Source organism: Xiphophorus couchianus, chromosome 7 (assembly GCF_001444195.1).
Source record: "Xiphophorus couchianus chromosome 7, X_couchianus-1.0, whole genome shotgun sequence".
In the NCBI taxonomy this organism is placed as follows: domain Eukaryota; kingdom Metazoa; phylum Chordata; class Actinopteri; order Cyprinodontiformes; family Poeciliidae; genus Xiphophorus; species Xiphophorus couchianus.
The window spans coordinates 2,297,260-2,315,475 of record NC_040234.1 but is presented as its reverse complement, the minus strand read 5'-3'; the positions used below and the strand labels follow the sequence as shown (position 1 = coordinate 2,315,475).

General features: G+C 39.6%; 1 protein-coding gene across 3 annotated transcripts in view; it reads right to left on the bottom strand.

Annotated features, from left to right (window-relative positions):
• The window catches only part of dgkg (diacylglycerol kinase, gamma), a 115,252-nt gene that overhangs the window by 71,379 nt on the left and 25,657 nt on the right, over positions 1-18,216 (bottom strand). Inside the window, exons 2-6 of one of the 3 annotated variants that reach the window (XM_028023711.1) lie at positions 14,013-14,478; positions 11,219-11,295; positions 5,532-5,552; positions 4,955-5,105; positions 1,756-1,818 (exon numbers count right to left, since the gene is read on the bottom strand). In XM_028023711.1, coding sequence (XP_027879512.1) covers positions 1,756-1,818; positions 4,955-5,105; positions 5,532-5,552; positions 11,219-11,295; positions 14,013-14,079 — 379 coding nt within the window. In that variant the 5' untranslated portion in view covers positions 14,080-14,478. The remainder of the gene's footprint in view (positions 1-1,755; positions 1,819-4,954; positions 5,106-5,531; positions 5,553-11,218; positions 11,296-14,012; positions 14,479-18,216) is intronic. The other 2 variants (XM_028023712.1, XM_028023713.1) reach the window with 2 other exon arrangements.

The following is an 18,216-nucleotide window of genomic DNA, read 5'->3' as shown; positions in this document are numbered from 1 at the left end:
TCTGCCATTTGATTTCTCAAAGTGCTTTTCCTTTCCTTTCACAAGCATTTACACATGGCCTGTGACCCCTTCCTCAGGCGGGACCCATCAGTAGAGATATTGTTGCCAAAATGTCTAAAATGTTCATGGTCTCTTTCTATAGATTTTACTGGTGATTCAGACAAAATGCTTCACTGTTTCTGTCCAAGATAAAACTACTTTAGGAACATTTCTGTCATTAACTCTTTAGTTTTTCTTTAAAATAGAAAGTGCTCCTGGGTTAGTGTTTGTTTATTTTTTGTATGTGTGTGTGTGTGTGTTTGTGTGTCTGCTCTGTCTCTTTAAAGCACAGTCTAACACTGTGCAACCAGCTATCTGTCACAGGTGGATGATCCAAACTAAGTGACTAATGCAATCTGCTCAAATCTTCAAATCTGCCGAACAAACTGAAGTTGATAGCATTGTTTCATAACGAGGAGCAAATTGGAATAAATGTGCTGAATGTTCACTGAATGGATTTTATGTACGTAAATGTATTTCTTTTTTGTAATAAAATGCCTTGAAACATTTTTTTTTGTCCATTGGACGGTATATAAACATATAGAATTGAATTAAATACACAAAGAAGTGCACGATTGTGAAGTGGAAGGCAAATGTTAAATATTTTGAAAAATTTTCTATAAATAAAAAATAAAAATCATGGCATATGTACGTTTTAAGATCAATTTAATCCGAGTGCATCCGATGCATTTAGAAATCTTCAAAAGTCACATAATTAATAAACGGAGTCCATCCAAGCTGATCTCCATAATGCTCAGTGAAGGCCTCAGAGGTTGTTGGTTACAGAACATTAGAGAACAAGCAGCATCTCTCATGTTCTGTAACCAGTAGAACCAAGCAGATGGTCAGGGAGGAGGTTATGCAGGCGTTCAAAGCAGAGCTAGGTTCTAAACGATATCCCAGGCCCTGAACATCTCACAGAGTTCTGATCAATCCATCATCTCCATCACATGGAGAGAGAATCGACCAGCTGTAGATGTACCAACACATTGCCATCCACCCAAACTGAGAAGAGGAGCATTTATAAGAGAAGCAGCCAAGAGAACCTGTCAACATGACAACTATCAGTCCTGTACTCCACAAATGCAATGCAGAAAGAATGATTTAGGTCTTCCTGGCTGTGATATTTGGTGTCTGGGATCCAGACCATTCTCATTAATAACAATACATTTATTTTATTTTTTTGCAGATGATGGCATCAACTCTTCATGACCTTCATGAAAACGAAAACCCTTACGACTAAGCTGAACAGACTCTGAATCTGTGGCAAAAAGATTTCTGTTCACAGACACTCATCAGCCAATCTGTCCAAGTTTCTACTATTCTGAAAAGAAGACCAGTGCCCAAATGAGCACAGCTGATAGTCAAACCCCAACAGAAAGCTCTACATGTGACTGACTCAGTGGGACTCAATCTGAAAACATGCCTCATGTTTTATGTGTTAAACATTTTGAAAACCAGAAAACATATTTCTTCCATTTCACAATCATGCACCACTTTGTGTTGGTTTATCATAGAAAAATGTAATGAAATGGTGTGAGGCTGTAACCCTACAACATGACAAACAATTCACTGGCTAGAAATACATTTGCAAGGCACTGTACCAAGAACTCACAAAAACACAAGAACACACAACCACCAAGGGAGCCAGCAGAACTCTTATCCTGTTAAGCCGGTGTCACCATGGCGACACAAGCCGGTGGCCTGTTGCGGTACCTGTAATGGGGGCACAGGCCACTTCAGTCTGAATTGAGATGCCTGCATCAATGGAACGGGCGTCTGTGGTCAGTCATTGATTCAAGAAAAGAAAAAAACAGTAGCAGATGTGACGAACCGCCAAGAAAGAATGCAGGAGTTTCTAAAAGGCTGCGCTGAGCTCACCAAAATAAAAGCCCCATTTTGGACTGTTTTTTATTTTTAAACGGCTGCTCAGCTGCCTCAAAGATGGATATTAAAAACGCCATTATATGCTTTTTATGATCTTTTTAGATTCATTTTACTTGCATGAACAATGCAAGTGGACAATGAGAAGGCAATTAAAAAGGCACACTGAGCTCTTGCTCAGGAGTTCAACCAAACAAAGGCAAAATGTTAACAGGAAAAACAGCCATATAGAAAAATGTTTCAATATCAGGAAAAATAAAATAAAAAAAGTAATGTGAAAACATGTCCATACTTTTTTATGTGATCAAGAACCAATTGTATATAAGAAGAAAAATATACTTCTAGAAGACGACCAGCAGGTGTCAGCATTGACTCTGAGGTGTCTTCCTTTGAGAACCTGAACAATAATCCATACTGAAGCAGCACAAACCTGCTGAAGTCAGTTTCTAAAGTACTTTCACAAGCCTAATAGCAGTGTGAACGGTCAGTCAGATCTGATGCCATGTTCACATGACTTCCTCTGAAGGGTCGGAGATCCTTCTGCTCCTACAGCAGCTCTGAGGTGGAGGGGCATTTAGAGGTACTGTTGTGTCTAAAACTGACATATTGTCACTTTCCTAAACCAATGACAAAAGTGAGTTCTTTTGTGCCTAAGACAGCTTTTGAAAATAAATAAGTGGTGATTCCCCCTCTCCCCTCCAAAAATCAGTTTTACCAAAAAAAAACAACAACAAACAAACTTATTTTAGTGATAATATATACTTTGAGCTCCATATTTCTTTGTTTTGATCAGAAAAATTACTTTAATCAACAAAACATGTGCTCAGTCCTTTCCTAACATGGTGTACTTGAACACTTTTAGTTCAAATCACAGCAAAAGCTTCATGTAAAGGCAGCGATTAGAAATGTCTGCTGCTGCAGGATGTTCAGAAAACTTACTTAACAAAAAAAAAGAAGAAATGGCTTCCCTGCAATTTGGCCCTACTGGGAAAACATGAAAGTATTCAAGCCAAATTTGGATCTTCAGATTTTGTGCTGGAGACTTCACACACAACCCTAACTACCACCTAACACAGGGATGATAAGAGCCATGTTTCTCACTTTTCTGAACAGAACTAGTTTCTAATTCAGCAGTCCATCTGTGTCCTCAGCTGCTCTGCAGGGAGCAGCAGACTGGAGCTCAGGCCCACGCAGCATCCATGTGGAAACGCAGAGCCAGACGGTTCACACAGAGCGCTGAGATGTCTGTCCTCTTATGTGCTTCTGCCCCGGTCACTGCGGAGCCTGAGACTAATGCGTTTTTGGTGATAAAACCCACAGACATGGGTCACTGCTCATCCATAGTGCCTTGCAAAAGTATCTGAGCTTTTTCACATTTCATCTTGTTACCACCACAAACGTCATGTGTTTTAGGGCGTAGCTGTGGAAATGGAAGGAAAATATATCAGCTGCATTTCTATTGACCACATAATTGTGCAAATTGGAATTATGAAACCAAATCCAGGTGATCAACAACCAGATGTTGAAAGATGATAGTACAAATGGGAACTATCAAGATATGGCCATTCAGCTAAGCTAATCAGAGAACCCTACGTGGTAAATGCTGTGGTTGGGAGGAATTAATATCAGACATGAGGCAGAATAATCATGGTCTCCATGGTGAAAGAGGTGGTGGAAGCATCATGCTGTGAGGATAAACATGTTAACCGATGCAGAAGACATTCCTTTTCCCTCCACTTCCTTTCATGAAACCATGTTTCATGTTCCTTCCACTTCCCCAATATGCACTACCTGGTCAATCACATTAAATCCTAACAAAGTATATTGATTTTTGTTTTAATGTGACAAGGCGTGAAAAAGTCTAAGGGGTTTAAACATAAGATAGCACTTATGCATTTTTTTGGGAAGCTATGAGGCGATGTAAGCCCAGTGACTGGAAGTAAGATAGACTCATTTCCAAACGAGGTTGACATGTAGATTCTGTGTTGAAATCAACAACACTGCAGCAGTTATGACGACAAAATATCATCTAAAGACATGCTGTGTGGTCTCATGCCTGGGGAAGAAGAAGAGCTTTTGAGGATAAATTGAACTCATCAGGTAAGGAGGAATCTCCCTCTCACTGGCAGCCCCAACTCTGAGTCAACATGCTGAGCTAGAAATTTATTAGGACTTCAGTTGGCTCTGTTCCCAAACAGGAGGCAATAATACTGCTTACTCAGCACCAATAGCTCCAGAGGTAATCTTACTGGAAACAAAGTCTCAATGCTTTACCTCAGACATATTAATACTAGTTATCAATATGGAGAGGTAAAACCTTAAGCCAAGCACTGCAAACACTTTCTGTACGATAAATAATTTGGGAACAGAAACTATACACATTATTTAGACTATTTTCTTTTTTGTCACACTTAGATGCTTCAGAACATCTGACTGGTTTTAACATCTGACAAGTTTTAAAAGGCAAACACGATGTGCTCACTTCCAAAATACAGTAAATTGTTACGTGTTATCCAAAGGAAGTCAGCCAGGTGTAAATATATGATTGTGTTCCTTGTATTAACCTCCTGTGATTAATCAAGTTTTAGCTCGATTTCTCTAGATTCACTTCCCCTGATTAATGCCAGAACTGTAGAATCACAAACATCCCATAAACAGAACGCGTCTGACTGTAGATAGTAGGCCAGAAGATCTTAAAAAGCAACACCAAATGTTGCTTTTTAAGATGAGAAACCAAATCATTGACATCTGTCAGTCTGAAAAAGATTACAATGTTATTCTACGCATTGTAATGCACACATTTATCTCAACAGATATCAATATATCTCATGTGGAGTTTTAATGCTCCACTGGTGAAAGTGAATCTGTTGCATTTCTCCTTGGCACTCAGACAACAACTCTGGACAGTTCAGAGTTCAAAGAAAAAGTCCTGCTCATGGTTTGCCTAGAAGTGCACACAAACACAGCATGGACACAGTATCAAGCTGGTTTCCAGTGGTCGGACCTTACAGCTACATAAACATCAGCGTACCCAGTAAGCTGGATCCCGCCTGAAGCTGGTCCGGAGAGCAGCGCCCCGTCTTGCTCTTGAAGGAGGTGAACAGATGCTGACACAGTTCCTCTGGAATGTTGTTCTCCAGGTAGGTGTCCATGAAGATCTGGAAGCCCTCATAGTCAATGGGCTGAAGGGGAACAGAGAAGGAGGAGACGTTAGCTGAATTCTTGGGAAGCTCACACCACACCACATGAGGGAGAGCATGTGGTGGAGATTTCACTTCAAGTTATTGTCCTGTGATTGGTTTAGACACCTTGATGAGGTAAACATATGATTTAAGATTATTACTGTGAAAAAAAAACAATAAGTAACACAGACAGCAAAATGTCATTTGAGTTGAGGTGCAGAACAACCTCCTGTCCAGGGGCATTTGGACAATAGAACCAAACCCAACGAATGCCCCCATGTACAGAGGAATGCCCCCATGTACAGAGGCCTACTGCCCTGTGACAGGGGCTGGTGGGTAAGAGGATTAGGTCATGTTAGTGGACAGGATGTGCATGCAGTCTGCCCACACAGACACCACACAGCATGCAGAGAGCACTGGGCTTACTTGGTTCAGAACATCTTGCATCTGTTTAGCAGTGGAGAGCAGCGGGAGGGAGGGAGGAGTAGGTAGAACAAGAGAAGGGAGTTAGCTACTTGGTGTGTGTGGACAGTTTTGGTGAAGATGCATGTGGTGCTGAGCATGCAGGAAAGGCCATCACACATTACACTCAGAAACCAGAGCAGCTTCATGCCACTTCCTTTGTATCTAGAATGGCTATGGCTGCTTCTGGGTGAAACATTCACTGCAATATAGCAAATAAGAAATGACAGTCAGCTATTTATGGTTGGAAAAACGCTGTAACAAAGCTTATGTTAGCATAAGAAGTCTGGGACATTGGAACATATTTGGTATGAAAGTGGAAGGTTCTTAGATTTCTAAAATTAGTTTTTAGATGTTACATATCTATCGAAATGTAGATATGTTTAACCAAGATTCAGAAATATGAAAAGAGGTCATTTGTAACTTGACAACGTAGCCATCTACTTGAGAGGTAGATGGATACGTTCTTAACCAGTTGATCCTGGCACCCACACAACTGTCTTATGAGTTTCCATTTGGTATGGTGTGTGTGGTGGTGATGGTGTGTATGGTGGTGATGTGTGTATGGTGGTGATGTGTGTATGGTGGTGATGGTGTGTATGGTGGCGATGTGTGTATGGTGGTGATGGTGTGTGATGGTGGTGATGTGTGTATGGTGGTGATGGTGTGTGATGGTGTGCGTGGTGGTGATGGTGTATGGTGGTGATGGTGTATGGTGGTGATGGTGTGTATGGTGTGTGTGGTGGTGATGGTGTGTATGGTGTGTGTGGTGGTGATGGTGTGTATGGTGGTGATGGTGTGTGTGGTGGTGTTGGTGTGTGATGGTGTGTATGGGGGTGACGGTGTGTGATGGTGTGTATGGGGGTGACGGTGTGTGTAGTCATGGTGATGTTCTCAATTCTCAAGGCTACAAAAAAATGTTAGAGCCACAAAAATCATGACCAGCAAAGCATGAACTGAAACTCCAACTGTTTTCCAGTTGTGATGCTGTACTTTTAATATCTAAGACAAACAGACATTGTTTTCTTAGCTCGAGAGCTAAATATCAAGAATTTGAAAGAGTGGTGGTAAATATGGCAATATATCAACACATGTGCTGCTACAATAAAAGGAAGTAAGCCAATCTAAAGTGCTGAGAAACATTTAGGGAATGCTCTGACAACAAAACTAAAGATTAACTTCAGTTTGTTTTCTTTACACAAAAATGTCTGTACAATGACACAATATGGAAGGTCATTTTGACTGCTGAAAAATAAACTACAGTGTGCCGTGAAAACTGAATAAATCATGCCACTAGTTTTGCAGTTTGGTATTTTAGATATTTAAAACAAATAACTGAATAACGAACAATTATCAATAATGAGTAATTATTGATATCGAAACAGCTCTTATGAAACGCTTATCGTGACCAGTTTTACAGACATGTCGTCCAGCCCAAGTTAGAAACTTGGCTAAATCCTGTCATGAACAGAAAAATGATCCCAAACACACCAGTCCAGATCTCAGTTTGACCCCACAGCTCCAGTGGGAGTTAAATGAACTTGGGAAAAGTTGATAATGCCCCTTAAATATGGTTCACCAATCAGCCACGGGGTGTACTTAGTTTCCGCCTTATACTGTTCCCCTGTTGTTCATCAGGGGAACTGTGTGTGGATTCCAATTGTATATAGTGGAATCTGTTGTGCGTTTTCTATGCTTAAATTAAAATTTAAGGTTAAATTAAAATGACTTCAGAACCTAGTGATGTACAGATCATTTGAATTGTTTCTTTTCCATGATTTCAGTGAAACATGACATGCTGCGTAACCCTCACTTTTACTTCTTGCTTTAATTTTATACACGTGTCTACTTAAATCTCTCTTACATAAAAAGTTAGGACGAGCTGCAAGAGACACCTGTCACAGAAGGACACACAGTGATGATGATGCTCCTCCCGCTGACCTGACCCCATGAGCTGCAGAGCTCTGCCAGCCGTTATTCATATCTCTGCTTTCTCCTTATTTGGTCAAGCAAACCAGGAGGCGGTACTGTGCTGTCCATCATGAAGAAGCACTGTGGGTTCAGAGAAATAACTCCAACATGCCACCTCAAACACTCCCCGCCCCCCCACACACAACTACCTTAGATGTCTTAGAATCTAAGTGTACCCAGATGCAATTGTGAAAATGTAGTCCCCCCTGAAAATGTGTTTATGTCTGGGTCTAATCTTATCCGTGTGAGTGGACTTTTACACATGGCTGCCAGTCTGCAAATATTTCCCAGAGGGTCGCTACGACACATTTACATGCTTCATTTAATCTGTTTCATTTTGGCACAGATGCACAGACCTTTTCGGTGTGAAAAAGTCAACAGGAGCAGTTAGAAGGCCTCTGCTATGGTTATGTGTTGGTGAAGGCAGTGTTGAATGATTATTTCAGTTCTTATGGGATGAACCGCACCCTAAGTAAAAAAGTAATAACGCCCTAAACTTACCGCGGCTCATCAAACATTTGCACCAATTAGAAATGAGTCTTTTACTTCACTAACTGCGTTTACATTAACCGTAGAATTGCAGCAATTGAAATTCTGAAAATAAATGTGCTTGATGGAAACACAACAATAAAAAAAAAAATCACATTTTTCCATTAGAGCTCTGACAGCATCACACAGTTCAGTTGTGTGTCATTCTAACTTGTTGATCCATAACTTGTCTGTAAAATCACAAACTACAATTTCCCCAAAACACAACATACATAGCCGCTCCCAAGTAGGCGGGGCTTGTTGCTATAATGCCTGAATAAGACACCGATATCTCCTCTGATTGGCTGACAGAGAATGAACGCTAGCATCGGCTGAATTATGAATATACACTATACCATGTAACTGTTTACATCTGTTGCTGCTGTAATTTGAATGACTTATCACATGAACATGCTTATTCATGTGTGATTTTAATTTCATGTCTTATTTAATGGAAACATCGCAATTGTGAAATTGTGCTCCTTTAACATTAACAAAATATAGACAAAGATTTGTACACACTTGTAATGGAAACACAGCAAGTGTGGAAGAATTTTGGTTCAACACTTTTTGATAAATTATCTTAGTTCTGCCACATAAAAAGGTTTGTTTGAGGTTATGCCAAATCATCTCAGTTGGACTTTGAATTTAATTTCGACTAGGATACTTTCTTTCTTTCTGTACCTCACTTTTTATCAGTGTTTGCGACTTGAACACCCCAATGCAATTTCTAATATGTCAGAAAAGAAAACAAAGCAAATAGCAAAAGAGAAGAAAGTAACAGGTACAGATTAAGAAACAAGCAGGAGTTCCACTTCTGTCTCCTTATCCAGGATGCCCAGTTTCTTCTTTGTATGCAGCTTTACACAGAAAATATTGATTTTAATATTCCGGCAGAAAGGTGCCCGTTACATTGAAGGTATCAACAGGGTCCAGCTCTGTGTCATGTCTGCCTCCCCATGAAAGTTTCCTCTTAAATGACCCATTGTCCACTGCGTTCGTATATGGGGCACATTTTGAACCAAATATTCCTCGTTTATCAACCAGTTTGACTCATTTCTTCATCATCCTATAAATGTATGTTATGCAGTATAAAGTCTTTCTCCCCACTTTCACTAACTTATTACTCCAGACAGGTGACTTTGGTAAGGCTTGATGTAACTTGATGCACACCCCAACTTTCTCTGGTAAATAGTAATTGTGGGTTTTGTGGATTTTTCCTCCTGTTTGGGATATAAAAGCCTTTCTTGGGGGAAGTTCTGTGAGTACTTGTTCATTTTCAACCCAGTTTGGAGTTTCCCCTTTCTTAATTATCTATTAATTTAGATAATTGGTTTTAGCAAAGAAGCAGAGTGGTGCTATTCAACATTTGGAAAAGCAAGCCCTGTCGTGGTGTATAACATTGTCATGTTTTTATTTGTACACAGGAAGTGATCTTGACTTCTTTGAGATTGTAGTGGGCGATATCTAAAATAGTTCACCTGTTGGATCAAAATAATTTTTAAAACATAAACTTTTCAACTAATGATCTTTTCAACACCCAATGTTCTTCAGGATACTGTAAAATTTTCCTTCTTTTTTTGAGCATTCAGAGGTGGATGTGCTGGTGTGCTTTGGATCACCAGCATGATTACGATCTTAATGGAGCTTAAGATCGTGAACTGAAGGTGGATCCCTGCAGAATCACCAGGTAAAAGGCAGAATTCATCATTCAGTGGTTACAACATGTCTCCCTGACCCAGAAACAGCAATGCAGCCCTCACTCTACCACCACAAATTTATACAATGTTCTTTTTTCTAAAATGATGTGCTAGTTTGCCTTCCAAAACACTCTTGTTTCGTCTCTCCAGACAGAATACTGTCCCAAAGTGCTTCAGTATGATTGATCATCAGGGGGTTTGACCTGAAACTCTCCCATGGAGGCCATTTTGCCTAGTTTCTCTGTCTTATTGTTAAATACTGAACCCTGACTTTAACTTAGACAAGTTCACCCTATAGATGCTGTTCTGGTGTCACTTCTGACCTGCTGGATGATGCGCTCTCTGAGAAGTTTTTGTATTCCAGTTAGTCCCAGTTACTGGTGTTTGCTGGAGTTCCACAGCCTTAGAAAAGTCTTACTAAACCTTTCAAAGCTGACTAGTGTCAATGGTGAGGCTTGTGTAGCTGAAGAAAATGTATAGATAAATCAATGTTAATGCATAAATAAATAAAACCAACATTAGTATATAACATATTCCTGATGATCTGAGATATGGAAGTGGGACAAGAAAAGGAAAAACAGATGTCAGAGGGGACACTTTTCCACAAAACTCAATGTAAGCAATGTATACATATGTGGATATGTGGGCGTGTGTGTGTGTGTGTGTGGATTATACGGCAGTGGCCATTACGGTAGTGCCAGGTGGTGGTTGGGTCTCAGAAAGTTAAACTCTATGGTGCCAGATCTCAAGTCAGACTGTTAGTTTTAACTGAAATATTGAGAAGGCTTTGGCAGGAAATAGAATACGTGAGACTACAGGTATGAATCACAAACAAATTGAAACAAATTCTGATGAGTTTTTTTTGCAGTAGATTCAGACAGAGCAGATCTAAGAGTGTATTCCAGTTATCAGCAACTCCAGGCCTCGATGGCTGGTTTCCTGAAACTTTTGGACGCTTTCCTGCTCCAAAACTCTCAAATCAAAAACTTTCAGGACACTGGCCCTCCAGACCAGGAGCTGCAGACCGCAGGTTCATCCAGGTATCTGTTAAGTCAAGCAGCTTTTATCTGTGAGACTAATGTGTTGGAGTAGACCAGAGGTCGACGGGTCAAAGGAACTATAATTTGATGATTGCTTTGGCTTGAGTCACCAGTAGGTCACCATATTTGCAGGCGTATGCACATACTGCACAGGATAGAACTTCTGTCTTATAAATTGAAAGTCTAAAAAAAAATAGTCTGACTCTAATGAGACAATAGTTTTTCCTCAGTATGATTTCCAGATGGAGTCCAGCTCAGCCCTGATCTGCTGACATCAACAGTTGCTTCTGAGGGTTTGTCTTCAACTGAAAAAGGGATGGATGACTGAGCATTTTAATGAACTGCATCTTCTACGGTAAAATGTTTTTTTTGTGTGTGTCAGAACAAAAAAATGAACCAACAAGTTGTTCACCTGCGCTGGATTGTATTTGGAAAGAACTCCTCCTTCGTGGAACTCCTGCAGAACATCCTTCAGCTTCTTTGTGGAGTCTGAGAATGAAAGCAAAGAGAAACTAATTATTATTTTTCTCTTCACGGCAGAGTGGTCTCTGAATAAAACTGAGTAAAGATGCATCCTCTTTAATGAGTCCCCTGATAAACAGGAACATCAGATAAAGCAAACTGCTGAGTCACCCCCTGGTTAGCCAGAGAGGACATTGTGTCCCTCTCACTTTTATATGCTAATCCTACAGTCACACACACAAACACACACAGCATCTGTCCAGAACATTAACCATAATAATGACCTCCTCCTATGATCATGTGTCAATTACAGAGCACAAACAGACCATTATCCACAGCAACCATTAGAACCAACCAGGACTAGCTAAGTATCTTAACTAGTTGACTGTCGTTTTACACGCTGGAAGCCAAGTCCGCCATTTCTGCCACTACCAGGGTGACAGAAATCTAAAACATGGAACATCAGAGGAGCAATGCTCTCCTCTCCTCATTCATGTGGGTATCTGCAGCATTTTCAAAAACCTGAGATATAAAGACATGTTACCAGACCAGGGTATTTGGACTCTGCTGTCTCTGTGGTTTAATTCATCCCTTCATTCATTCATACAACATTTTGTAGTTTTTATACATGCAATGGTCTTGATGCTTCATCTTCAGGTATTGCTAAAAAGTTCAGGCAGACATACTTGTGAAATGATGTGTTTTTTTGTTGTTGTTTTCTTCTTTTTCAGAAAAACAGCCAAGGACATTTGTAGTTCTGATTTCCTGGAATTAATAATAATATAAACAAAAATCCATTTGCAAATCTGAGAAGCTAAACATGCACATTTATTCCATTCCATTCATTCTGGCTGCAATAAGTACATTTACATTTTTAATTTTTTTTTAAACATAATTATTAAAAGTGTTGATATATCACTACAGTATGGTATGAAACAGATAATCTGTGACAAAAATAAATCTTTTTCGGATTCTCCCTGGGCTACCACTGCCATCTGCCGTCAAAAACAGCCGATCAAAGCCAGGAGGGTCTGAGTGTCAATAATGTTACACGGAGAAACCATTTACCGTTCCAGGAAGCTATTAATCCGCCATCATCAGTGGCCCTGCTAACTAGCCTTAGCAAGGGAGAGTGAGTGAGTTGTGCATATACAAGCTGATTGACAGCACTAAGATCCTCCTCCTGGCTATAATTGGTTGTTTTTAACTTATCGGTGTATTTCTACAGTAACCACTGGGAGAAGGCAGAAGAGCTCGATTATAGTATGAGACAGTATCTCATACTATACTGTCACCACAAAGAGACAGTTTTAACAAATATGTAAAAACACAAGTTACATTCTGCAGCTTATAAAATTAAATATAGCAGAACTGATTTCCATCAGAAACTACCTGGATAATAAACAATGGCCAGAAGAAAGCCATAGTTAACAAAAAGCCATAAGACATCAGAGGTGGTAGAAGCTGTTCTGTTCAGATATCATCAGATTTTTTTTGTGACAGCACTTTTTAGTGTTACACTTTTATTTTTAATTATAAATGTAAGTATAATTTTTTTCGTCTCATTTTGTTTCAAATTCACTCTAGTGCTGTACGTTTTGTTGGTCTGTCACATAAAAATCCTAATAAAACACACTGACGTTTCTGGTTGCAACTGGACAAGATGTGGAAAAGTTCAACCTATATGAATACTTTTCCAAGTCATCTAATCCAATGGTTTTGTTCTCTGGAGTCTGCAAAACTATAATTTGTGCACAACAATGTATTTCTTGAGCAGGAAGCTTGCGTGACTCTGTCTATCATCCGACAGCAGCACATGGACTGATGCTGCTTTGACTAACAAATGTTGCAGACAGCAGAAAGCCACAAACTCATCCAGCAGGCTGATAAGTGGTGTCCTGAAGCACGCTCCAATTCAAAATACCTGGATGTAATCAAAACCTGAAAGGGCTTAATTCATATGTCATCACAGGTGCAGTAATCACATCCAATCAGAAAATCTAGGATTAGTGAAGGAAAAAAAGAAGTTGTTTTTTTTATTAACGGCGCAGTAACTTTCAGGACTGAACATCAATTCAAACTGGTTTTAAATGCACAAACAAAAGGGGACATATAATGACAACAAAGAAGTAATGCTTAATAATAATAATAATAATAATAATAATAATAATAAACTGCTGGGTTTCTCACTCTAGCAGATCAGCTGCTACAACAAGTGAACTAAAAACCAACTATTCAAACATAAATCCGTTCTGCATCATAATCTCTTCATGTTTCACTTACATGCGAAGAAACATGGACGCTAGAACAGATGATGAGATTACATACATTAAATGATAAAAATGATCAACGTCAGTGTAATAAAGGAAGAAAAATCTCTTTAAAACTGCAGTATGTAGCTTTTATAAAAAATATGTCTTAATCTATACGTTAAAACTGTCACCGAGTTGTGACAGTTTAATATGAGACAGATAAATTGTGAAAAGATCTCCATTTCCTCCCTGACTTACTGTTGCTGTCTGTAGAAACGCACCACTCCTGACCAAAAACAACCAACCACAGTCAGGTTATGATAGAGTCTGGTTAGCACTGGGAGCGCTAACCAGAAACAGCCAAGGTAACTGCAGCAACTGTGCAGCCTGACAGTTTTAACGAATATGTATCTTTCTTATAAAAGTGACATACTGCAGCTTTAAGCTGAAAAACGTGTGTCATTATGAATCAAAGTGTAGACTGAGACTTACACTCGGTGTACTGCTGCAGCTGGTTGAACTCTGCCGGGCTCAGAGACACCCAGCTCATTTCTCCCATGCTTCCTGAAAGCAGCTCTTTATGGTCTCTACATCAAGTGCCACCAGTCCCTGCGTCTGTGTTGGGTTGGGGGTGGAGGGGTGATGGTTATCCTCGTATCGAGTTGGGTAAAAAGACAAATGAGAAGTTCTCTGATATCGTCCCTGTCGTTTTACAGTTCACAGGGGGTCGTATATACAGATGGGGGTTGAAGCTGAAGGTCAATCCTTTTAGGTTGGCATCGATTACCAAAATGTAAAAAAACCCAAAAAGTATAAAAAAATTATATATGTTGGCTTCAGGTTCCTTGTATCACTGCAGCAGGGACAATAAAGTCCGGTCAGGCGCAGGTCCACAGATTCATCGGTGTGTAATTACTCCTCATCACTCAGTGGATAAACGTTTCCCAGCAGGGCTGACCTGGAGCAGGGGCCACAAAAGAATGAAGAAAACACTCCTTAGTCAAGATTGCTCATATTTTAGAAAAGGAAATAGGAAAGAGACAAAAACAGAAGAAGACTGTAAAAAGTTGATCCCAGTTCAGATAGATGTGGACGATGAAGAGAGGAAAACAGACTGAAGACAGGATCTAAACACAGAAGAACAGAAAAAGACCAAACAATGAAGCATTGTACCTAACTTATTATTTCCACATATTTCATATTTACAGATGGACTCTGATAACAGCGTAAACAAGCGTACATTGTTGTATGCACATGACATATGGTAGACAGAGATGTAAAAGTTTACCTGCTTAGCATACTGTAACCACAGACAGTCTCAGTATTTCTGCTTGTTTTAGTTGGTGGTTTTGTATTTGCATAAAAAGTGAGATTTTCATCTTTGTGGTATGTTTGAATCTCTTTATTACATCTCTGTCCTGTTTTAGTCACTTCTTATCTAATTTTCATTGTGATACATCTTCCTGTGGTTGTTTTGTTGTTTTGCATCCCACTTTGCATCTCTTTCATGCCCTGAGGCTGCCTGTCATTTGTTCATTGAGAGCTCTTTGGTGTCTCGTTACAGGTGCTTCACACATCCTAGAAATGAATTATAATAATTGGGGCTGTGACTCCTAGAGCACTGGACATGTAGTAATGTGTCAAAAACAAAGCTGCTTTTTGCATGGGTGCTTCACTTGCTCTCACTTCCTTGTCTTTGTCACGTTTGTTAAGATATTGAAAAATGTGTTTTATGTGGATATAAATATGAAGAATTGAGAAGCATGTTTTGATACACTGGGCCTGTTCACACCTCTGTTCACTACAAAACCACAAAATCTTACCAAGTATTTTGGTCTAGTTTCTGAAGCAAATATGTTAGTGCACTTGAAATAAGACAAAGCTGACTTAGTAACTGCGACCACAATCAGACCCAAACAGGCTGACGAGCCCAAAGCGACCCGGAGGCGCAGAAGAAGAACGCAGACGTCACACAGCAGCACTCTCTTTACAGAAGAATCATGGCCGCCGTTTATGGATCACAAAGTAAGAATAAAAATCAAAGACAACACAACTAACAGTAACGGCCTTTTGTAGAAGATTGACTGCAGCTTCTGTAGAGACGTCTGTCTGTGCAGAACCAGGAATGGTGGGACTGGGTTGGGTCACAGACTGCTTTACATCCTAATTTACTACAGCTGGCTTCTTCTCATGGAGAATTATGATGCGTGTTTCACATTAATGATGTAAAAGTCAAATGAAATGTGACAGATAGGATACGTGTCAGATTTAATATCATATTTAAAACGGGCTTAAAGTGGATTTTTTGAGGGGGGGTGAAAAGATTGCAATTGGACATTCAGACTGACAAGAAAAGTCAGATATTTGTTACATGTGGGCAAAAGAAAAAAATCTGACTGAGGTTGCATTTGCCTCCTGAGTGGACATAGAAAAAAATTTAGTATTGATTCTGTTAGATTCCCTGTGTCTCTGTTATGTTTATTTTTAATTGTAAGTTTCCTTTTGCTCATTTTCATTAACTGATTAAGTAGTCAGAAAACAGCTGCTCCAACTTTTCAGAAGGCAGCTTTCAAAAATATAGAGCAGAAAGAAGGATAATTCCAACCAAAATACAGTCAAATTACAGGACTAAACAGAGGAAAAAGATGAATTTAAATGTGAGAGACAAAACTATTAGAGGCAGATAACCAGGGCTGCTTCTAAGAACATGTAAAAGTAGGAGAAAAATCCAAGTGTTATTGTGCAATCTTACTGGCTGCACACACATCAGCCTCACAGGAGTCATTTACTGGGAAGTTAATAGTAGAGGTTTGTCACTACTGTTATTAATTCTTCCTCTGTTTCTACTGCTGGGATAAGTCAAAAATATCTGCAAATTAAAAGAAGGAGCTGACGTCCAAAGCCATCAGCCTCCTGTGAGAGAAGCAGGTTCCCAGAGAGAAGATGGCTGACGGGATGGAGCTCGGCGCCCTGACCCATCTGGGCCTGGTGTTTTCTCTCTTAATTGGAAATAGGAGGAGTTTGAACCGATGCCAACGTATGAGTAGTTCCAGGTGGGAGGAGATAAAAGCATGGGTGACTAAGTTGCATGCACCAGGGGAATAACAGCAAGTTAATTTTAGAAACAAGTCTCAGCTGAGACAAATGTGGTCGGAAATTTTTTTATTTCTAACTGATCCGAGCGCAGATTGTTACAAAAAAAATAAATAAATTACATTTGGAATTGCAGAGAGGAAAAGAATTGTGTGAATTTAATGAAGGGAATAAATACAATGCATGAATTTGTAATGTTGTAAACGAAGGCTCAGACTTTATGCGTTTCTAAACATCTTCCTTTCCAATTTCTTCTGATGAGAAAATGTAACACAGCTCATTTAAAGAAAGGACAGTGAACATATTTGAACAGTTCTAGATGATTTTACACACAATATATTGTTAAAGGGTCTTCAGTTATTTCTCCATTTTCATGGGTTTTTTCTAGTTACATTTCAAAATAATTTTTATCTGGTAAAGGGCAGGATTATGTATTTTTCAGGCACATAGTGTCATTTCATTGCACAATCTTGTAACTACTTTATCTTAAATTGTTATTAAAATATTGTAAATATCAAACACAACTTATAAGAAATTTGATGCCTAGAAACTGGGCCTCCGCCTCTTTAAAAGCTTCTGCTCTGTCTGAAACTGTCAGGAAGTGCGGGTGGTGAGAGTGGTGAGGCAGATGCAGCGGACCCAGGTATGATGAATATGATGTTTTAATGAAAATAACTTAGTCCAAACAACGAGCAGGAGTAACACACACTGAACACGAAGAGACTAAACATTGACGACACAGAAGCTAACATTGACGACAACAAGGCTAGACATTGACGAGGACCCGACGACGAACAAGGAACACAGGTGGAGTTAAATACACGGGAGGGTAATCACAGAGACGAGACACACCTGGGAACAATCAAGGGGAGGACAGGACAACGAAGAGACTTAACGACACAGAAAACTCTAAATAAACAAGGAAAAACACAGATCATGACAGAAACTCCCCCTTATGGAAGTCATCACGACATGGCTCCTCTATTAACCCTTTAACAACGTTTCAACAGCGTTGCATGGAGAAGTAGCTCCTATAATGAACTCACCAGATGTTCCACCAGGTGTTTGCTAATTGCTGCTGGCTAGTCTGGAGGAGCAGAGTGGAGGAGTTGTGGGGGCAGAAGTTGGGAAACTGCAGCTCTGAGGAGGAGCTAGACCCACTCAGGTGTTTAGCACAACTGAGTGGTTGCCATGGGAGATTGGAAGATTTCTCAAACATGCATACAAAAATCAAGGAAACATTCCCGGTATGGTTTTGATGAGGGAATAATACGATGCAATGCTCATGAAAGTCGATTTTACATAATACTGCCCCTTTAAACTAAGTAATGAAAAAAGAGACTGAATGCACCTCATGGGACTGAAGGTCACAAGATCAAGTAACAGAATTAGGACTTAGGCTGTGAAACATCTCATTTGTCTCAATAATCTCTGTTCCATCTGGCCCTGGTTTAAAGGTACGTACTATAAGCTTGACATAATGTGTCTTTGTTTTAATTGAGTTTCTTATATTGAAGAAAGAAACAATTCACAAATTATTGCTGACTTTAATATGCAGCTGACCACAGTTAAGAGTTCATTCACTTCTTAATCCCAGCACCAA